The 24026-nt window shown below is 35.7% G+C and overlaps 1 protein-coding gene across 4 annotated transcripts in view; it reads left to right on the forward strand.

Annotated features, from left to right (window-relative positions):
• The window catches only part of NUP214 (nucleoporin 214), a 97456-nt gene that overhangs the window by 50403 nt on the left and 23027 nt on the right, over nt 1-24026 (forward strand). For all 4 annotated transcript variants that reach the window (XM_031954852.1, XM_031954853.1, XM_031954854.1 and 1 more), the window contains 6 exons: nt 589-691; nt 13908-13983; nt 16106-16208; nt 18146-18236; nt 20449-20510; nt 21890-23695. In XM_031954852.1, coding sequence (XP_031810712.1) covers nt 589-691; nt 13908-13983; nt 16106-16208; nt 18146-18236; nt 20449-20510; nt 21890-23695 — 2241 coding nt within the window. The remainder of the gene's footprint in view (nt 1-588; nt 692-13907; nt 13984-16105; nt 16209-18145; nt 18237-20448; nt 20511-21889; nt 23696-24026) is intronic.

Consider the following 24026-nt stretch of genomic DNA (forward strand, 5'->3'; position numbering starts at 1 on the left):
TAATTCATTCTGCATTTTCATTCCTTGTCCCAAGCACTCCTTACAACTGATTTCTTTTATATTTTAGACAGTTTAAAGTCTTTTGTTTTTGTTTGTGTAAATAGTTTATTAAGAAATTAGTGTTCTAATAAGGTGATTCAAGGCAATTCCAATAGATTTATGATGGAAAGAACCATCCACATCCAAAATGAGAATTATGGAGTCTTAATATGGATCAAAGCATAGTATTGCCATCTTATTTTTTGTTTTTGTTTTCTTGCTTTTTTTCTTATGAGGTTTTTTTTTCCTACCTTTAGATCTGATTTTTCTTGCACAGTGTTAACAAAAATGAAAATGTGTTTAGAAGAATTGCACATGTTTAGCCTATATTGAATTGCTTGCTGTGTATGTAAGTAGGTAGGGGAAAGGGGAGAGAAAAAATTGGAACACAAGTTTTTGCACAGGTGAATGTTGAAAAACAATCTTTGAATGTATTTGGTAAAGTGAAAAGCTTTTTTAAAAAAAGAAGTTAATGTTTTGGTTACTAATTTATATATGATAGAAATTTTGATTCATTAATGGAATTAATGTGTTTGTTTTTTTTAATAGCCGTGAACACCTCCTTGACAGAATCAACTCTGAAAAATGTCCCTCAAGTCGTCAATGTGCAGGAATTGACAAACAGTTCCCCAATTCCCACTGCAACGTTAGGGTATGTAATTTCTTCCCCTTTCTCACCATTTATAAAAATTTCATATTATTAAACTAACAAATGATTCTGTAGTAAGGACTAGCTGCCAGTAGAGTACAGTGTTGCCACTTTATTCAGTTGGAACACTTCCTGTACAAACATTTGGTCTTTCTGGAGAACAGTAGCATACCCATATTTAACTCTGTGTATGTGTGTATGTGTGTCTATGTGTGCACATGCACACATGCATGTTTACTCACATGGTGTTTTCAAAAGTTCTTCATCTTTTCCTCTGCAGACTCTTCAAAAATGACTGCTTAAGAGTGTTTAGGCAAATGAAAAATTTCTCTTTGAAAAAATCTCTTTGATTATATTTTTCTTTTAGTTTTGTCCCCTAGTCATATTCTCAGTTTTCCATGACCATGCCAAAGGCTATGTAGAATCCAAGTATGGTGGCTAAACACAGGTGTTATTTTAATTCTTAGCTGATAAGCTTCAGAAGCTTCAGATAGAAAATAGACTTCAGTAATGCAGACTGATATACAGTTGATGTTAGTAACAGTAGTTTCTGCCACCCCTCGATTCTTTTCTGTAATCATTTGTATTTTTCTCTGTTCTTTGCTGTTTTAAAAAGGTGAAACAAGGTACTTTCCAAAAAAACAAAAAAAGGTGTCAATTTTGAGCCTTCCAACTGCTCTTTTATCCTGTTTTTAAAGACAAAGGACCAACTGCTTGGTTTCAGAGCTTAGGTTTCTGCTTTTCAATCACTCTGGACATTATATTAGTAGTGTCTTGCATTACTTTACTCAAAAAGATTGTATAGCATTATTTTGTTAAGTCTAGGAAGCATCTCTTCTAGCATAACTAGGAATTATATAATATTCTGCTTGTTTAATAATGGAGATTTTGAAGCCTGTTGTTTTTCCAAGACTTGTACAGAGCTTGGTGATAAGAAAAGAAGGGTTTTCTAAATTTATGGGCCACAGGCTGGGGATTTCCCCAAAATGCTAGGCACAGTTGTAAAATATACTTAAATTTGTACCTGCCTAGAACAAGAGCTCATTTCTTTCTAAGTTTCCAGATGGGTTCTCAGTTTCATTTCTGGTTTATCTAGTTGTCCTATCCCATGTATCCTGTGACCTTCTCTCTTTTTCCCATCTAGCACTAAAGAGCACAGCTTGTCCTAGCAATTTTTTAGTTATCTCAAGGTCATTCCAACAATCAAAAGACAAGCTTGTCTGCTTTTTAGTTCTGCTCTTGCCCCTGGTATGCAGTTATTTAGACCAAGATAACATTTCAGACTACGCTGCATTTTTCAAGAGGAAGCATTATATGTGAAAAGTATTGAAAATTTTATAGATTCTGAGTGTCAAGATAGAAAATTTTTACTTTAAGTCAGTATTACAATGTTAAGGAGTGAAAAATCCCTACTGTCTGGAGTTGCTATTGCTCATGCCGGTTGATCTTGCTCTTGAGAGGTGTATATTGTAGTGATTTCAATTTACCTATTGTCAAAATTACCTGTCCTCAGGTGTGTAGATAAATTGATTGAGTCGTAAAGAGTTTAAGAAACAATTCAGACTCTACTATTCTGTCTGAAAACTGTAAATCAGTTTTTAAAAGTGTCCTTTGGGAATAATAATGGCAACAACAGCACATTTAGTACTTGAGGTTTTAGGAAGTAATTTTCTCCTTACAATGACATCATGAAGAAGGTTGTTCAAATAATATTATTTCCCATTTTATAGACGAGAAAAGAAACTTAGATCACAGTATCATACATAGACTTGGAAGAAGCCTTAATGGCCATCTTCTCTTGCAGCACCCCCAAGGAAGCTGAGACTTAGAGAGATGAAGTCACTTGACAGGGAGAGACACACCTATTAAATATCTAAGGAAGAATTTGAACCCAGGTTTTTCTGACTCCCAGGTCCAGCATGTATTTTCCTATGTCTTAATTGAGTCCTATATTCTTCCTCAGATATCTGTCCTTCAGATAAATGACTTACCTAAAATCATCCATAAGTGCCAGAGAAAAGTCTTGAAAACTCATTCTCTGACTCTCTGACCAGTGTTCTTTACATTATACTTTGGCATTTTCCTGTTATACTTTGTCCTTAGGAAAGTTCTCTGGTACTACATTTTGACTCTGAGCAAAGATAAAGTATGAAATTTTACTTGGTGTTACGTGTGTGTGTGTGTGTGTGTGTGACAGAGACAGAGACGGACACGGGGATAGAGAGAGAGACCGATGCAATTGGGGTTAAGTGATTTACCTAGGGCATTGTGCAGATTTGAATCTAGGAAGTCTTCAGTATCTGAGGCTGGATCTGAACTCAGGCTCTCCTGATTTCAGGTCTGGTGCTCTATCCACTGTATCATCTAGTTACCCCTCTGCATTGATTTCTTACACTTTGCTTCCCTCTATGTACTCTTCGACCCAGTGGCACTAGCTTAAAACATTCTATCTCCAAGTATTTTTTTTTAAAATACTAATAGCTTTTTATTTTTCAAAGATTATTTTCAGCGCTCACTCTTATAAAAACCTTGTGTTCTAAATTTTTCTCCCTCCCTCCCCACCTTTTCCTCTCTTGGACAGTGAGTAATCTAGTATAGATTAAACATGTGCAATTCTTCTAAACATTTCCACATTTGTCATGCTGCACAAGAAAAATCAGATTAAAGGGGAAAAATGATAAAGAAAAAAAATACTATGTTATGATCCACATTCAATCCCCGTAGTCCTTTTTCTGGATGCAGATGATTCTTTCCATCACAACTCTATTGGAATTGGCCTGAATCACCTTACTATTGGAAAGAGCCAAGTCCATCACAGTTGATCATCGCCTAGTTTTGTTGTTGCTGTATATATTGTTCTCTTGATTCTACTCACTTATTTAGCATCAATTCATGGAAGTCTTTCCAAAATCATCTTGCTGATCATTTCTTATAGAACAATAATATTCCATTACATTTGTATACCATATTTTATTCAGCCATTCCCTAACTGATGAGCGTCCACTCAGTTTCAGTTTCCAGTTCCTTGCCACTACAAAAAGGACTGCTACAAACTATTTTTGCACGTGTGGGTCCCTTTCTCCTTTTTCTATAATCTCTTTGGGGTACAATCCAGTAGAGACACTGTTGGATCAAAGAGTATGTACAGAGTGATAGCTCTCTGGGGATAGTTCCAAATTGTTCTCCAGAATGGTTGGATCAGTTCACAACTCCATCGACAATTTATTAGTGTCCCAGTTTTCCCACATTCCTTCCAATATTTATCATTATCTTTTCCTATTCTCTTGGCCAATCTGAGAGGTATGAAGTGGTAAGTCCTAACTCTCCCAACCTTTTTTAATCCCAGTGCCTTCCATCTCTTCATTATTTCCTATTTATCTTGTATATAGCTTGATTGTATTTATTTGCATATTCTCTGCTCCTTGAGAGCAGGGACTGTCTTACTAATTTTTATATCCTGAGCATTTAGCATAGCATCTGGCACAAAGTAGGTGACTAATAAATGTTTATTGATTAATTTATTAATTTAAGCACCTATATGGCAACTAGATAGAATGTAGCCCTTGCAGTCAGGAAGGCAAGGCCTGAGTTCAAATTCTGTTTCACATTCTTACTAGCTAGGTGATCTTAATTATATAAAAATCACTTTACCTTTTTGTCTCAGTTTTCTCATCTGGAAAATGGGGACCTCACAGGATTATTGTGAAGATCAAATGAATTAGCACATGTAAAGCACCTTGCTAACTTAAAGTGCTATATAAATACTAGTTATTATGTACTATGAACATATGCTGTGCTAGGTCCTGGAGATAATAAAAAGATAGTTAACAAAAATAGTAACATTTGGATTATCTTCCTCCTGACCCTCTTTCTTCCTCTATATCTAGCTTTTTGCCAAATCTTGCTGTTTCTACCTTCATAAAATCTCACATCTGACTCATTTTCTTTACTCAGCAGTTTCCATCTTGATACAAACCCTCATCACCTCTTTCTGGATTGTTATATTAGTCTCCTAATTGGTGTCCCCTAAGTATCTTTCCACTCCAATCCAACCTACACACTGTTGCCAAAGTGATTTTCTTTAAGCACAGATCTGACCATGACAATTCTTACTTTATATAAATGTGAACTGTTCCACAGACTCCAAAGAAATTGTTTTTTTTTTTGTTTTGTTTTGTTTTTTTTTTTGTTTTGTTTTTAATAGCCTTTTATTTACAGGATATATGCATGGGTAACTTTACAGCATTAACAATTGCCAAACCTCTTGTTCCAATTTTTTACCTCTTACCCCCCCACCCCCTCCCCTAGATGGCAGGATGACCAGTAGATGTTAAATATATTAAAATATAAATTAGATACACAATAAGTATACATGACCAAAACGTTATTTTGCTGTACAAAAAGAATCAGACTCTGAAATATTGTACAATTAGCTTGTGAAGGAAATCAAAAATGCAGGTGTGCATAAATATAGGGATTGGGAATTCAATGTAATGGTTTTTAGTCATCTCCCAGAGCTCTTTTTCTGGGCATAGCTAGTTCAGTTCATTACTGCTCCATTAGAAATGATTTGGTTGATCTCGTTGCTGAGGATGGCCTGGTCCATCAGAACTGGTCATCATATAGTATTGTTGTTGAAGTATATAATGATCTCCTGGTCCTGCTCATTTCACTCAGCATCAGTTCGTGTAAGTCTCTCCAGGCCTTTCTGAAATCATCCTGTTGGTCATTTCTTACAGAACAATAATATTCCATAATATTCATATACCACAATTTATTCAGCCATTCTCCAACTGATGGACATCCATTCAGTTTCCAGTTTTTAGCCACTACAAAAAGGGCTGCCACAAACATTCGTGCACATACAGGTCCCTTTCCCTTCTTTATAATCTCTTTGGGATATAATCCCAGTAGTAACACTGCTGGATCAAAGGGTATGCACAGTTTGATAACTTTTTGAGCATAGTTCCAAACTACTCTCCAAAATGGTTGGATTCGTTCACAACTCCACCAACAATGCATCAATGTCCCAGTTTTCCCACATCCCCTCCAACAATCATCATTATTTTTTCCTGTCATCTTAGCCAATCTGACAGGTGTGTAGTGGTATCTTAGAGTTGTCTTAATTTGCATTTCTCTGATTAATAATGACTTGGAGCATCTTTTCATATGACTAGAAATAGTTTCAATTTCAAAGAAATTGTTTTTTATGTGATGTGAATTTACCTGCAGATTTGAGAAAGGAAATCTTTGTGATTGAATAAAATATGAAAAATGTTATATATGATAAGAAAAAAATGTTACTGAATTCAATTCATCAACTCATAGGCAATTAACCTTGGAACCAACATAAGAGCAATAGGTGGGAAAACAGACCAAAATTTAGAACTCATCGAAAGTGGAATATATTTCTCTCTATTAGAGGTAGAATCTGGAGGACTATCTTCTTCAGATATAGATGTTGGACAGAAAAAATTAATCTCTCACACTGAAGAGGGAATGTTTATCAAATTAGAAGACATTCCATTAGGCCTGGTCTTTTATTGTGTGGAAATCAAATCATTAAAATAAAAGCTTATCTGTGACTCACCACCTGAAAAAAAACTTTATAATATACACTTAAGGCTATTTCCTTCTAGGACAGACTGTTAAATTGCAACTTAATCCTCCAATTAACCCATGATGTAGGTTTATTTACCTATGATAATGTAGTTGATTTATGTTGTTTCAAAAATCATTTGGCATGCACAGTACAAAAGAAAAATATTTGTATAAATAGCAATTAATTTAATTGACCCCTTACATTTTGAAATAGTTTTCTGAATACTTCATACTTTATTAATGCAGAGGGATCTATAATAAGCAGATTGTGTACATGTGATCCCAATGTTTGCAAGCACTATATAAAGCCTGAATATCTTTCATTTTCCCCATTCTAATTTCTCCTTCTTCTGAGTTACACATGAGTTCTCACCTAATACTTAAAAATTGTTAGCTTAAACCCTTGGTCATTATGTGTAAGCAGTTGTATTAAGATAGTTTTCATAGCATACATCCTGTATAATTACAGTATTTGAGGATTTTGTATTTAATAATGTAACATTTTAACTAAGTATCACCACAAAGAAAATACATTGAATCAATATATTTTTTTAAACCAGTTACTTTGCCTAGATAAAATGTACACTGCTAGATCTAATTTTTTTTCCTTACACAGCCTTTTAAGTTTTTATCATTATTCAGTCAAACAGTATTTTATTGTGTGCTGTCATTATGTTAAATATTGGGAGTACAAAGAAAGTCAAGAGCAGTTATGGACAAAAAAAAAAAAAGAGATGTTGACCTTTTTGGTCTATATGAGCTTTTGGTTTTGGACTGGAAAATATAGTCACTCAGCAAGTGGTTATTAAACACTTTGTACTGAATACTGTGCTAAACTCTGGAGTACAAAGAAAGGCAAAATAAGAGTCTGTTCTTAAGGGGCTCACATTCTAATGAGGGAGACACATGCAATTAACTTTAACGTATAAAATATAAAGAATGTAAATGAAAGATAAACTCAAGACAAAAGGTCTTTTGGAGGGAGTAAGGAAAGTTCCTGAAGAGATTGGCATATGAATTGAATCTTTTTAGAAGACAGTAAAGGTTGGAAGTAGAGGTGAGGGGAGAGAACATTCAAGTTGAGAGGGAGCAAGCAGTAGAAAGGCATGGAACTGGAAGAAGTGTGAAGTCCACCAGGTTGGCCAGTGTAACTAGCTCATAAAGTGCCTGGACTGAGGTCAGGTGTAATAAAACTGGAAAGGTAGGAATGGGCCAGGTTATTGAGGTTTTAAGGATTTTATATTTTATCTGGGAGGTAATTGGAAACCATTGTAGTTTATTGATTGATTGGGAGGGGGATGTGAATTAGTCAGTTCTACCCTCTAGTAAAATTATTTCAGACCTAATTGCAAAATAGATTGGAATGGGGAGAAACCTGAGACAGGAAGGCCTGTTAGAAGGTTCTAGTAATCCAAGTGTGAGATAAGGGACTGCAGAAAGGATGTTGGCTATGTGAGTGTATAGAAAGGAGTAATAGAAGAAATGTTTTAGAAATTTAATGGACTGGATTTGTAGAATGAATACAAGTGAATAGTCAAGGTCAGTATCAATAGGAAAATTGAGAAGTGCAGAAAGTTTTGGGGGAAAGATAATGAGTTCTGTAATGGACATGTTGAGTTGGAGATTCCTGTGGAATTCTTCCAGGTTCATCATTCTCCAAGTATATGTCTTCTCCAGGGTTCTGTCATGTTCCCTCTTTTTTTTTTTTTTTTTTTTTTTGGCTGAGGCAGTTGTGGTTAAGTGACTTGACAAGGGTGACACAGCTAGGAAGTGTTGAAGTGTCTGAGGCCATATTTGAGCTCAGGTCCTCCTGACTTCAGGGCTGGTGCTCTATGCACTGCACCACCTAGCTGCTCCATCTTCCCTCTTCTTGCTCTATGCACTCTCCCTTGATATTGTCATCCATCCCCGTAGATTTAATTAATGTGTCTGTACAAATGACTTCCAAATCCACGTATATAGTTTTAATTTTTCCCCTATACTATAGTCCTATATCTCCCAAATATCTAGGTCCCCTGTGGTACTCCCAGGTTAAATATATTCTAAATAACTCAAAATTATACCTACTTTCTATCTTCCCTATTTTGATTGGACTTTGAATATTATCTAGTCTAAAAGTTCTTAACATTTTTTTTGTGTCATGGACTCCTATGGCAATCAGGTGAAACCTATGGACCCCTTCTTAGAATGTTTTTAAAATAATAAAACATGTAAGATAAAAAAAAATTAATTATACTAATACTGATTTCTTTTTCTTGATTCATGATTTTAAAGGTTTGGAGCAATCTTTATTGGAAATAACTACGGTCTTTGCTATGAAGTTTGTTTTCTTAGGTCAGATTTTGTCATCTAGTTTGTGTCCAAATAACTAGTGTGTTTCCCTGCTGAGTTGTCACACTTGGGGTTTTATTAGGTTACCATTTACAGCATTCTGGTCTTACGTACTTTGAGATTGAGTACCCCAGAGATGAAATGTGGTATCACAGCAAGTAAATAGAGTAGTAATTATGCTTTGTCCTATTTTATTTGTACAAAGTTTCCTTTATTCACAGGTTAAATGTATTTTGGATGACAGAGGATTTTTAGAAATTGGGTGCTTGAGCTGTTTTTGTTATTCTTGCTGTTTCCTATTTGTCATTTAGAAAGAAGTGGAAGACAATCTTCATTTGTCTTGCTTGTGATTCCTTGTGAAGCCAAATCATTTTTACAAATAATTTTCCCTGTCTGCAAAGGTGTTTCTTGGGTCCTAGGACTCCCTTGTTTCTCTGTTTTGAATGTGCATGCATCATTCAGCGTAAGGGAAGGAATTTTGCATCTTGAAGACAGAATGATCCTCGAAGGGCCATAAGCTTTATCCCTTCAGAGGAAGAGTGGGTCCATCATCAGTGGAAAGTAAAGTTTGCTTGTCTTCTGTGATCACATAAGAAAGAGTAACTAATAAGATTTCTGCAAAAACCACAGAAGTCCAAGTTTACTTAGAGAAATTGTTAATTATTTAGCTTATCAAATGTTACATTATACTGTCTTTTACCTCCTTTGATTTATTTTTGAGGGGGGGAAATTGCAAATCTTCCTTGCTCTAAAGCAGGGAAGAATTATGAGAAATGAAGCCAGATTCCCTAGTCTCTGCAGTCATACCTGTTAATCATCACAGTATCTGGTTCAGGGTTTTAGGCAGGTAAATTGATTAAAATTACTGTTCCTAGGAGCCAAATGTAGAATTTCTGTCTGTGATTTTGAATTAGTTGGCAAATTAACTCCAAGTGACTATTGAATTGGCACTATTTTGTGTATGCAATGTGTGAATTGTCTAGGTGAAACTTTGATGTGCTTTATTAACTAGATATGATGAGGACTTTACCTGCAAATGTATATGCCTTCTATTCTATAATGATAGTTGTTAAAGGCAAAACGATGATGAATTTGGAAGTACTTATCATTATATTGACTGAGCAGTAGGATTCAGGTCGTATTTCTACTGACTCTACTGACTTTGGGAACTTGTCAGGATTTCTTTATTTCCCTGCCTAGACCTTTAGAAATACTTGCCTCTAAGGACTGCTTTTTGAAGATCAGCAGATGACACTTCTCCATACAGAAGCTATCATACCAGTTTTCAGGATTAGAATGGAGAATTTATTAAAGAGTACATGGCACATTCTGGAGTCTATATTTAAATAGTCTCATCAGACAAGTAGGATAGCATGTACAAAATTATAATAAAATGATTCTGAGGATTAGGAAAGGGAAAAATAACCTGAGATCGTTGCATTTGGTTCCTTGATAAAATTACAAATTACAAAATCAAAGAGATTTTACATTTAGAATTATGTCAGGAGAGTTGTGTTATAATTCCAAATTCTTATCTTCTGCTGTATAGTTTCTTGGGTAGGTACAGGTGGTTTAAGAGTAAATATGATTGGGAGCCAAAATGGCAGATTAAGGGAAGCCACTCTGCTGAACTGTCTCACCAGTCTCCTCCAAACAACTTTAAAATAATGCCTCAAATAAAATTTTGGAGCAGAAGATCCAACAAAAGGTCAGATTGAGACATTTTTCCAGCCTAAAATAATTTAATAAGTCAACAGGAAAAGTCTGTGACATCAGCATAGAGCTCTCTTAGGAGCACACACCATAGCTATGACAACAACAGCCACAGAATTGCAGCTTCAGGAACTTTTCAGAGATTGGGGAGTTGGGGGGCAGAAAGAGAGGAAGGAAGAGGTAGACAACTGGTCAGAAAGGATAATAAGGGACTCTTTATTATTGGCTCTGGATACAGCTGGTGCTGATTAGCATCTTTGTTCTTCATGTGCAGTTCTGGGTCACATTTCTAGGACAGAGAGGAATACTGAGGGTTGATCACAAGAGAACAGGGTCCTGATCAGAGTTCCAGAACAAAAAGGAGCATCTGTAGGGGACCAGGCACCTTTCTTAGATAAAGACCACAGCATAGAACAGCAAAGCAGTAACCATATGTCTCCCAGAATCACACCATCTTGGAAACATCAAAAACTTCCAGAATTATCTCTAAAAAACAATAGCACAAAAAAATTGGAACAGTTGCTTCCTGTTTTGAGGTGAGCAGAGCTCAACTTTAACAAAAAATTCAAAGGCAAAAAATAGGCTAGAAAAATGACCAAATAACAATAATAAAAAAAGAATTTACAACAAAAAACTAACTATGGTACCAAGAAAGACTAAGACATGAACTGATAAGACAAGGCAAAAACAACTACCAAAAAAGCCTCAAAGAAAACTACTAATTGGATCCAAACCCAGCAAGAATTCCTGACAAGAGTTCAAGAAAGAGATAAAAATGATAAAGGAAAAATTGGGAAAAGAAATGAGAGTAATAAGAAAAGTTATGAAAAGAAGATTAACAATTTGACAAGAGGCACAAAAAAATATTAAAGAATAATAACATCTTTAAAAGCAGAATTGGCCTTATAGTCAGAAACAAAAATTCACAGAAGAAAAGAACTCCTTGGGGCAGCTAGATGGTGCAATGACCCTGGAGCAAGGAGGACGTGAGTTCACATCCAGCCTCAGTTACTTAATGCTTACTAGTTGTGTGACCCCGGGCAAGACCCTTAACCCCAAGTACCTTGCCAAAAAAAAAAGAGAAGAATTCCTTAAAAAACAGTATACATCAAAGGGGAAAAGATATACAAAATCTCAAAATTAGAATTAGACAAGTGGAAGCTAATGATTCCACGAGTCATCAAAAACAAAACAGTCAAAAGGATGAACAAATAGAAGAAAATGTTAAATATCTCACAGGAAAAATAACTCATCTGGAAAATAAATTGAGAAATAATTTAAGAATTATTGGACTACCTGAAAGCCATGATCAGAAAAGTAGTCTGTTTAGTGTTTACTGTATTTAAGAAATTATCAAGGAAAATAGTTCTGATATCTTATGTTGAGAGGATAAAAGAGGAGATCCTCAAATAAAAATATTATAGCCAAATTCCAAATCTTTCACATGAAAGGGTAAGTACTTCAAACAGCCAGAAAGAAACAGTTTAGATTGTTTTGTGGAGTCACATAGGTTCACACAAGATGTAGCGCCTTTCAGAATAAAGGACGGGAAGGTTTAGAATATGATGTTTCAGAAGGCAAATGAGCTAGGATTACAATCAAGAATAACCTATCCAGCAAAATTAAATTTAATCCTTTGGGAGTAGAATGGGTATTTAATTAAATAGAAGCCTTTCAAGCATTCCTGAAGAAAAGACCTGAGCAAAATGGAAAAATTAACAAACAAGACTCAAGAAGAGATAAATATGAAAGAGTTATAAGAAACTCAATAAAGTTAAATTGTTTTATATGGGAAAATAATACATGTATCTGCTAAGAACATTATCATTTTTCGAGCAGTCAGTAGAAATTTACATAGATAGAGGGCACAGGTATAAGTTGATTATGTTAGAATAATCAGAAAAAAAAAAAAACAATGAAGAAGAAAGAAGGATGCACTGGGAGAAAGAGATAGCAAAATGAATTAAAAACCAGAATCCAACAGTATATTGTTTAACAATAATATTTGAAACAAAAAGACACATATAAAGTTAAAATAAAGGGCAGAAGCAGAATCTAATATGTTTCAGCTACAGTTTAAAAAAAAAAAAAAGCAGGATAGTGTAAAGTCCAGACTAGCTCTCTGGAGGACCTCAGGATCAGCCCGAGTCCTTGGTCTTAGTGGAGGAGTGAAGTAGGCAGAAGAGCCATGTGGCTGGCTGGTCAAAGATGGAGTGATGGAGCCTGGAATCTGGCGTCCCTCTAGTGTCTGTGGTTGAGAGCTGTGGCTAAGAGAGAATTATGAGTCTGAGATTCCCTTTAATACTCCAGTAGGATTACATCACTACCTCACACTGAGCATGCACAACTGTGTAATATTTGTATGCACAATTCAATACTATTACTTGTGATGTAATTTCTTGTATAAAAGCTATGTATCTTTACTACTTCTTTAGCCCTCCTACCACGAGCTTTCTCTTTCTTATCTTGTGATGAGATGGCTTGTCCTCTGGTGATTTTAATAAGCAACTTTTCTGCTTTCTACTGAATGATCTCTGAGTAGTCATTTTGGGTAAAGGTCTTCTACATCCCTCACAGGAGGACCTGAGTTCAAATTTGACCTCAGACATTTAACATATCCTAGCTGTTTGATCCTGGGCAAATCACTTAACCCCAGTTGCCTCAGGGAAAAAAACAAAAAACAGTTAAAGAATATGAACAAGCACTTTTCAGAAGAAATCAAAAGCTATGTGTAATCCTATGCAAAATGCTTTTAATTAGGTAAAGTAAAATAACTCTGAGAAACCACTTCATACCTGTCAGAAATGACAGATACTATAGGGCATGAGGGGAAAACAGGTATACTAATAAACTTCTGATGAAGTAGTAAATTAATCCAACCATTCTGGATAACATTTTGGAACTATGCTTAAATTAATCCTATAAAACTATGCATGCCCTTGACCCAGTAGTATCACTACTAGGTCTATATCCCAAGAGATGAAGAAAAAAGGACCTATTTGTACAGAAATATTTCTAGCAGCTCTTTTTGTGGTGGTAAATTATTGGGAAATGGCTAAGTTGTGCCATATGATTGTGATGGAATACTATTGTGCCAAAAGAAATGATAAGGGGGTTGGTTTCAGAAAAAAAATATATATATATGACAAGAACTATATGAACTGATGCAAAGTGAAGTGAGAAGAACCAGAACATGGTGCACAGTAAGAGCAATGTTGTAACAATGATCAGTTATGAAAGACATGGTTACTCCGATCAATACATTGATTCAAGAGAATGCCAAAGTACTACTCACCTCCTAAGAGAGAATTGATGAACTCTGAATACAAATGAAGTTTAATTTTCTCGCTTTCTTTATTTTTCTTGCTTTTTAAAAAAACTATGGCTAATATGGAAATTTTGTCTTGTATGTTTTCATGTGTATAATTGATTATCAATTACTTGTTTTCTCAGAGGACATGGGAAAATTTTAAAAGAAAAGAAAGTTTAAAATGAATCACAAATTGTTTAGAAAAAAAGTTTTTTTCATTAAATGTCTTTTTACATGATTTATACTCTTTCTTTTAAAAAATAGGTCACCAGTACCACAGTCAACAGCCAAAACAACCCTTCAGTTGTTTGCTACAGTGGCTGCCAGTCAACCTAAGCAGGTATTTTATTGATTTTTATTCTTTTAATGCAACCATTTATCATTTTGGCATTAGCAATTGATGGTGACAATGCTTAGATTCTATTCATGTGCATAACTGAACCATGAACCCCTAATCCTTTCCACAAAGGTGTTCTAACTTGGTCAATAACTGACATCTTTTATTTGGATTTGTCATTGGTTAAGACTAGACTTTTCAGTCTCCAAACATTTACATTTTACTTCACATTATTGCTGAATATTTGAATTACTGCCTTCATCCTCTGTTGTGGTAGAATTGGATTATAGACTTAGAGCTAGAAGAGACTTCATGGGCCATCTACTCAAACCTTCTCATTTTATAGATAAGGAACTAAAGTTCACTTTTCTTTTGTTGTAAACTGTTTTGTTTTTTTTTTAATCCTACATACTTTTTAGCCCTCTTTGTTATCCACCATCTAACATCAGTTGGATAGAACTGGCTACATATTCACTGTATTTACCTGCAAACTTTTGTACTGGCCCTCCTTTGAAAAAAATTACTTAGTCCTATGTGGCCAACACATCATTTCTTATTTTGTTTTGTTTTTGAGGCAGTTGGGGTTAAGCGACTTGCCCAAGTTCACACAGCTAAGAGGTGTTAAGTATCTGAGGCTGGATTTGAACTCAAGTCCTGAATTCAGGGCAGTATTCTGTCTACTGTGCCATATAGCTGCCCCAAAATCATTTCTTAGGAAGATGAAGAAAGAATGGGATTAGCTGTATAGCAGAAAGTTAAAGGAGACATTAACAGAAATTAGTATCAGCAATGAGATTGCTCCAATTTTTCCTAAGAAATTTGTATATAGCCTCTGAAGATGATGACATATTTCAGTTTGAGATTGAATTTTAGAACCTTAAAGTCACTGCTACGGTTTCAAACATGTGACTTAAATTCTTTTATCCATACTGTTCCTATATATTTAAAATGATGATAATTTTAATAGTTGGTCAGTCTTTTGGAGTTCATTCATGGTAAATATTGAAGGCCCACAACGAGGGGGGCAGCCTCTACTAAAGCCCTTTTCTAATACCCTGGAGATGACCCTTGAATCTGGAAAGCTGAGCCAGCATATTATGAGCTGTAGCCAGACTTAATAACTTCAAAAGCTCTGAATATGACTGCTATTGTAGCCTTTGTTGCCTGAAAATCAGCCTAGCTAGCTAAATATATCAAGAAAAGCCACCAAGCCCAGAAAATTTTTTGACCACAGTACTGATGAAGTCCATCTAGTAAGGTTTATGGTAAGGTTTCCATCTGTGTTAGAGGAGGGAATGTTTGCAGTAGTGAAGTAAAAGATTTTAAATGAAGCATTCAATTCTTTGAATTATTTGATTAAAGTGAGTACAGGAAGTGGCTAGTAACATATAATGTTTAGGCATTCACAAAGGTTAATTTCAGAAACTTATTTTGTCAATTAGAGCTTCACTGCTAGATCGCAAGTAGATTGATAGTTATATAAATCAGTGGTTTCCAACCTTTAGAAATACCACAGTTATTATTAAAGGGAAGGGAGGAATCCACAAATTCATATTAAGTCATTCAATATAATTGTGTTACATGCATTATATTGCTATTTTTTTCAAATATTTTATGATGAATAAAATTTCATTTAAAAGTATTACTAATGAATAATATTTATATTATTGGGTAATTATCTGCTATTGTGTTGGTCTGTAGAATTTTTAATGTTACAAAAGGAATCCTGACATTAGAGCTAAATAGAAACATAAGATGTTATCCTCACGAGCTCCCTCATTTTACAGATGAGAAAACAAGATCCCCTTAAAATGTTAAGGGACTTTTAAGACTACATAAAAATATGTGATGGAGCCAGGATTTGAACATATGTACCTGACTCCAAATTAATGCTCTTTATATTGCACGATGTTGTTCCCCCATACATGGGAATATGTGACATTATTAACATTCTAAGTAACCCAGCCTGTTTTCATTCCTTTATATAAATGCATTCAAAAGTAATTCTAAAGTGTTTTTTGCTTACCTTTTATAGGAACATTTTTCATTGAATATTGTTATTAATTTCAATGATATTGTATTTAATCTGACACATTTATTTATGTATTTTTGTGTTTTATTATAGGGGTCTCTCATAAATTCAGTCAAGACACAGTCTCCACCTGGTCCTCCACAGATACCACCAATGGTCACATCTAGTCAACTTTCAGCTGGTGACAAAGTCTCAGGTTAGTTTGCTTTTCTGTTTTCAGTGAAAATAAACCCAAAAGAAAGGATACTTTATACAACTCTTACGTTTAGTGACATAGCTAATGCAGAGTTAATTGGTAATAATTTTGAGAGGTCAAGCATGGGAAACTGGAAATGAAAGACCAGATCAGTGAAAAAAAAAATCTATCCTTTTTCATTCCTCCTAAAATAACCTTGAGCAACAATGTGCTTTCTGAAATTTTATCTTCAATTTGATGTGCCTTTTTGTTTTGTTAATTTTATTTTATTTTGAACTTAAACATGAAAAAATTGGTTATTTCCATATATACAACAGAACACAAAAAAGAGGATTGTATATGAAACTGTGAGTTTATATTGCTTATTTTATTTCAAAAAGAAAATAATAAATTCCACATACTACTTTTAAAATTGTCTTGTTTTTCTGTTCTTCCTTCTTTCCTCTTCTGTTCATTTTTTAAAATGTTTCAATGACTGTCTTTTTTTGGAATTGGCATCAGTAACATTAACTGCTCTCAAATCCCCTACCCCATATAAACTGAGGGGGAAGGGAGGAAATCCCTTGTAACAAATAAACATGGAATTATGTCCAGAAATGAATGTCTCTTTTTGAATCTTGAGTCCATCCCTCTTTCAAGAGATACATAATATTTTTCATCATAGATCTCCTGGAGATAGGGTTTATTATTCCATTGATTAAAAATTCTTAATTCTTTAAAAATTATTTTTCTTTGTTATTTTTATCTTCATATAAACTGATCTCCTGGTTTTGCTTACTTCAGTCAGCATCATTTTATGCTATCCAGGATTCTTTGAAGTCATCTCTGTCATCATTTTTTATAGTGAAATATTCCATTACATTTATATGCCACAGCTTTTTTATCCATTCTCCATTTATTGAGCATCCCTTTTCATCCTAGTTCTTTTCTTTTTCCATCCAAATCTGAGGTATAGAATCTAAGTATCATAATATGAAATGCCAATTCTTTAAGGAAAAGGAATCAGGAACTCTTTTTTTCCACAGGAAGGTAGTGTCTAATACTTCATGATTCAATCTGAAACTCTACAAGGAAATATTTTAGCAAGACTTTTGAATCACTTGCAACTCACAGATTAATAAGTAGATTTTTTTTTCTTAGTGATATGTATAAAGCTGCAAGACTTTATGCCCCAACTCCTTTTGATGGCTTTATTAAAAGGTTTTTTGGTCATTCTTCAGAATTGAAATATCTGTCAAACAAACTAGATAAATCTACATAGATTTCTCTTTATTCCTGTGGAGCACAACTGCTAATCTGATTCACAGGTGCATTTCTATATTAGGAATCCATCATTTAGTAGTAGTCATAAAATATTCTTTTAGATTCTTTTCTTGGAGAATAGAATGGCAATATCATGTGCTTTTTTATAATAAGAAAAAACAAGCCTCATCTTACCTGAAGGGAAAAATAGATTTAAATATTTCTGAAATTTTATTTTTCTTCTTCCTCTTTCCATTCATGAAAAGCTACTTTTTGTCCCTTTTCTGAGAAGATGCTTTTTAAACTCAATACACAAACTAATGTAAAGAGTATTCTTATCATGTAGTTTGAATTATAATAGCATGATCTCATTTGTAAACAAATTGTGTGTGTGTGTGTTTGAATTACTCTTAGTATTGTTAAATGAGCAAAAACCAACATAGCGTTGAACAGAAGTCATTGAAACATTCCAATTTTGGGGTGCACTGACAAAATGACTTTTGGGGGAGTGATATCCATATTGATAAATAATTATAGATTAATAGGTATTTAGTATGTGAAATCATAATGTAGCTACACTTGTAGATATAGGTAGTAATATGGAATGGGGGTAGGGAGTGGGGGATAAGAATAGCATACTAGGCATTACCCAAATTGACTTCATGGAATGGGCTTATTTGTTTATGTCATTTTAGGACCAGGGACAACCAAGATGGAAGCAACTGTGACTTCAACTTCATCGACAACTGGACCGTTCAACAAACCATTTTCATTCTCTTCATCAGGGTCAGTACTGAAATTAAATTTTATGGCAAGGTTATATGTTTATCAGCTTTATAGATGGCCTCCCAAATTTTATAATTTGGAATAATTTTTACATGTCTGAAAAATATCAGCCTTTCTCTGATGACAGTGATTATTAGTGGTTTATTGTATTTGCATGGATATTTTTCCCATTTTAACTTAAAATTTCTGCATGCACTATCATTTGGTTTCATCAAGAATTGTTATAAATTATTATAGGAGACTCTGTGCTAAATTTTAAAGTTGATCTGCATTGTCAGTCTATTTACTCTTCATTTCAGCAACTGTTACATTGTGGGCTATGCACCTGAAATGTCTTTTCTTGGTTACAAGTCCAACATCTTACAGTTTCCTGAGGAAGATGACAAAAACATGGAGGACATTTTGAAGCATTAATTTTTATGTGCAAGCAGAGGAATTTATTTTTGCTAATTTTTTAGATTGTCTGATTATAAAAATTCATATTAGTTAAATAGAATTAGTTTTCTTGATTTCCTATACCACTCAAAATGAGTTTTTCCAACCCTTTTTCTGAAAATTGATTTCTGTGAATGTTAGTTAAGGCAAATTGTTTTCAAGAATTTATGTTGAAACCTGTGAAATCTCCTCAGTGTTCACTTCTCAAAAAGATGGGAAGAGCTATCACTGATATAAAAACCATCCAGAGGTTTTGGTCTTGTGTATTCAATTGTATCTGAGAAGCCTTTTATGACATTTTTATTTGGTTGTATTTCTTGTTTGGGTTTGGGGGGGGGGGGTAGTTTTTTTGTTTTCATATTAACCAAATTTTATTTTCTTTGTCTCTTGAGTAGACTTTAAGGCTAACCTGTTTAAATGAAGTATGAAAAACAAAATTTTAGATTAGGGACAAGGGAAGATTACATATTAAATGTAGTATGTGACAAACTGAGGGTTTTACACTTTGTAGATGTAATTTGGAGCAATTGTAAAGTTAAAATAATTTTTTTAAATATTCATGTGCTTTACAAATACTGGTTAATCTTTCCCATCAGGAGATTAATAATCATCATTATTCCTCTCTCCTTCCTCTTCCCCGCTGAAACTAATAATAAAGGTAGATTAGTTTCCAAGTTGTACAAATAAAACCATCCAAGGAAACCAAGTTATCAGTATTATGGCCACCAGGTTAGTATTACCCCTATTAAATAAAACTACTTTAATAAAGACATTTATAAAAATTCCAAATGCCTGTTGATTGGACAAAGCAACTATTTCTGTGAATTTATCCTCAAAGTGTGATGTAACATATCTAGTTTATAGTGAAGATAGTGTAGTTTTATGAAATATACAGAAAAATCCAAATCCTCACTACAGGACACAGCAACCTGATTTGAAAACTGTTCCTTCCTATTGAATTCATTATTTTAACTTCTTCCACTGCTTTTTATAGTATTCTTTTGTGTGGAATTAGCTTTCCTAATAGTGACAAGAAAATGTATAGCAGAAGAAGAAGGAAAGGGGAGGTTTAAAGGAGTCAGTTCTGTCTCTGGTACTAAACTTTCCACCCTGTAACACAGGGTTCTGCCAAATGAATAAGACTATCTCTTGTGTTTGATACATACACTTCTCAGATGGCAAAAGAACTTCTCATTTGTGATCAAAATCTTAATAATATATGCTTTTTAAAATTGTATTTTGATCTTTTGTTCCTGGATTGGGTGTCCCTACTTATTTTTCCAGTATGGTCCTTTCCTACTGCTAGGCTCCATGAACTGTTTATTCAACCCAGATTGATAGACTTGCTTCCTTCAATTGCATCTGAAGTTTTCATGCTTCTACAACTTCATTTGTGTCATTTCCCTTTGCCAAGTATGCCTTGTTACCCCAACTCCATCCCACCCCCACACATTTACTCTAATCCTACATAATTTTCAAATTCTAGTTCAGGTATTAACACCATTAAGCCTTGCTTTGTAACCTCAGCTGTCACCTTCCTTTGAATCCCTCTAGCCCTCATTACTATTTTTCCTATTAAATTGTGAGCTCCTTGAAGATTGAGAATCATGTCTTACATTTCTTTGTATCCCTCACAGTATCTAAAACTCAGAGCCTTTTCCATAGTGGGTTGTAGATACTTGATAAATGTTTGATGGTTAAGTTAACAAATATGTTTAGATGCAGGAAAAGGTATATTAAGTTGTTTCAGTTGTTTTCTCCTTCTTTTATTCTCTAGGACTGGCTTTAACTTTGGAGCAATAACATCAGCACCACCTTCTAACTTCACCGTCTCACAAGGTAAAGTTCTGTGAATTATGCAAGTTACACTTTTGTTTCTCCCCTTAAAAAACACTGATTCCTTTTCTCTTTTCCATGTTTTGTATCTATATGCTGCCAACTCTTTATTGTTAAAATAGCTGTAATAAGACAGTTGTCATTAGCACCTTTATCATTAATTTAATAGACCTTTGATATTTTGAAAGGTCTGATTTTATTAGTACTTAAGCAAATTATAAATAAGAAGTCCTTCCTTATAGCATGAGTTTTCAGAGCCAAAAATATCATCATTCTAAATATTCTAAAATATTAGTGGAATCTCTCCATATTTAACTGGACTGAAGTGATGAACATAGTCTATTTCTTTGCCCTTATTCAGAATTTTCTTTACCTGGTAAGACTTCTTAATGTTTGTGTTCTGCTAGTCTAGACTTTGAGAGCCATGTGTGACTTCTGTGGCATGTTGAGGCGTTAAAGAAAAAATTGTGATTTTGCTTTGTTTTTTAATGTCAATAATTTGAGAAAATGCTGGATTTGACGTGAAAGTTCATAAAAGAACAATGGAATAAGGTCAGCTCACTAATTATGAACATACAGGAGAAAAACTGAGCATGAGTGTAGTTAAGAATCCTGATAGGAACAAAAGATTTTCTATTTCCAGTTTTACGAACTTCTAGAAGCAGTGTTGTCTATTGTTGCGATTGCAGTTGTTTATACTTTCTGTTAGTTGTTCAACTAATCTTTTTCTTAAGTCTGGTCTTTGGCCTGTCAATTATCTTTTTTAAAATGGTCTTTAAACTGTTATTTAAATGATACATCTTATACCTGGTAATCAGGATGAATTAACTCCTTTTGAATTAAGAACTGAAAATAATAGCAATGCACATTTTCCCAAAACAACGGAATGACCTTAAAAGCAGTAGTAACAAAAGATAAATGAACTTTTTTCCATTCAGAGTAGTAAAAAATTTTTAAATAATTTATAATAAGAAAAATATGTAATTGATAGAATATAAAGGGTGTTATTAAAAATCATCTGTACTTTGAGGTAAAGTTTTACTTTACACCATCCAAATATCCTGTTTGCATTATAATTAACAGTTATAAAGTAGATACTTATATTGGAAATTTCAGAGACACACTACTACTCTTTAATAGTGGCATAACCAGTGGGTAAAAATTAGATAGAATTAAGTTTATAAGAGCATAAATTCATTCATCCTGCTTAAGAATAAAGCTGCCTTTGAACATAAAGCCATCCCTTTGATTTTAAAAGGACAGTAGGGTCAGAAACTAAATCGGCTTCTGATTTAGGGATGTGATAGCTTTACCTGCTATGTAATTTGTTTTTCAATTTTTTTAAATTTAATTTTATTTATTTTTTTTTTGTCTCAATGTAGTGACAGCAGCCACAGCTAAAGAGCTGAACCTATATGATACATTCTCATTTAATTCAGGAATCTTGCAAACAGCCAGCACTACTGGAGCAGCATTCAGCTCTTCTGGAGATGTGGCCCCATCTAATAAACCAGCAGCACCAGCAGCTACTGTGGCAGCCACTTCCATAACATCCAACAAGCCTGATGCACCTTCCCTAAAGCTGGGCGAGCATCTGTTTCCAAATTCCTTGGCTGGAGAAACATTAGGCAGTTTCTCGGGACTGAGGGTTGGCCAGGCAGATGATAATGCAAAAACCTCCAGTAAGACTTCATCCATAAACTTACCTAGTGTACAGCCTGCCAAGATGTCAACCATAGCTTCAGAATTTAGCTTCAGCAGTTCCCCTCTCCTAGGGAAGCCCACAGATGCTCCTGTTACCTCAACCATGACCACCACAACAGTAACAACGTCGGCCAGCACGGGCCCTAGTAGCTCTGTGGGTAGTTTATTTGGTGGCCTCCAGCTCACCAGCTCAGGAGCCTCGGGAGCTCTGAATCTTGGTGGGACCTCTTTGAGTGGCAACAAGTCCACCTTTTCATTTGGACAGACTAGCAGTACAATGCCCCTTCCTTCAACAACACCTGCACCATCCACTGCCCCACCTGCCACTCTCCCTGTGTCAGCATCCCCATTGTCATTCAGTAATCTCTTGAGTTCCCCTTCTGCTCCTGTCCTTCCTGGGTCTCCTAGCAAAAGTACGGGAGATGCCAAGCCATTAGTCTCTTTGTCAGAGAAGCCAGAGGACAGCGAGGTGCCAGCCTCTGCCATCCCCGCACTTGCTGAGCAGCAGCAGCAGCAGCAGCCGCAGCCATCGGAGCAGCTGCCAGCCCCAGGGGCACCTCTGGAGACGATTAAAAAGGAGCCTGCACTCCCGCCACCTGTGGGAGGGGACTCCGGTGCCTCTGCAGCTAGCGAAATTAGTGCTGGCCCAGGAGCACCTTCCACAGAAGCCAGTGGAGCAGCTGCAAGTGTTCCTGAAGCCAAAGTGAAGGCCGAGGCCTCTTCTCTGTCCACCTTGTCAGTGCCTGAACAAAATGAAGCAACAGCAGCCTCTGCCTCCAGTGTGACCCAGGGGACAACGGCACCTCCCAGTGTTCCACCCCCCTCTAATAGTGTGGCTTCTCTGACCCCAACCCCATCTGGGTTTGGGGCTGCTGCTGCTGCAGGCACCTCTGTGTTCTCACCAACTCCTACCACTAGCTCCACGGGTTCTGCTTTCAGTCAGCCAGCCAGTGAGGCTGCCCCTGCCCCTTCTGCAACCTCTGTGTTTGGACAGTTGGCGGCCACCTCGGCACCTTCCCTGTTTGGGCAGCAGACAGGCACTACTGCCACCACCACAACAGCCACTCCCCAGGTTTCCAGCCCAGGGTTTGGGAGTCCTGCTTTTGGTACCCCTCCCACCGGGGGCTTTGGGCAAGCGGCGTTTGGACAAGCACCTGCCTTTGGGCAGCCAGCGAGCAGCTCCACAAGTGGGTTTTCATTTAATCAGACTGGTTTTGGCTCAGTCCCTGCCTTTGGGCAACCTGCTTCGTCTACTACAGCAGTCAGTAGCGGAAATGTCTTTGGTGCTTCCTCTAGCACCAACAGTGCTAGTTCCTTCTCTTTTGGACAGTCTTCTGCCAGTACTGGTGGCAGTCTTTTTGGACAGAGCAACCCCCCAAGCTTTGGGCAGAGCACAGGCTTTGGCCAAGCAGGCTCTGTGTTTGGTGGCGCTGCAGCCACTACAACTGCCTCATCTTCTGGCTTCAGCTTTTGCCAGGCTTCAGGTAAGTTTACCAAAATAAACAAAACTGGGTGGGGCCCTACGGAATGGCAAGTTTCAGTTGTGTCTTTGGTTTAACAAGGGTAGGCATGCCCTTCCCTATTCATCCCCAACTCTAACATCATTAATTCAGCATTTTCCCATTCCATTGACTATCAGGGTACCATAAACAACAGCAAGAATTGATTCATGAAAGTTAATGCAGGCAATGTAATGACCTTTAGAATTTTGGAGCTGGAAGAAACTTTGTGATGACAAACCTGTGTTTTCACCAGTTCCTACTACCAGCTTGAAATCTTGGAACTTTTTCATAGACTAGAGGCAAAAGACCTTAG

Source organism: Sarcophilus harrisii, chromosome 2 (genome assembly GCF_902635505.1).
Source record: "Sarcophilus harrisii chromosome 2, mSarHar1.11, whole genome shotgun sequence".
NCBI lineage: Eukaryota > Metazoa > Chordata > Mammalia > Dasyuromorphia > Dasyuridae > Sarcophilus > Sarcophilus harrisii.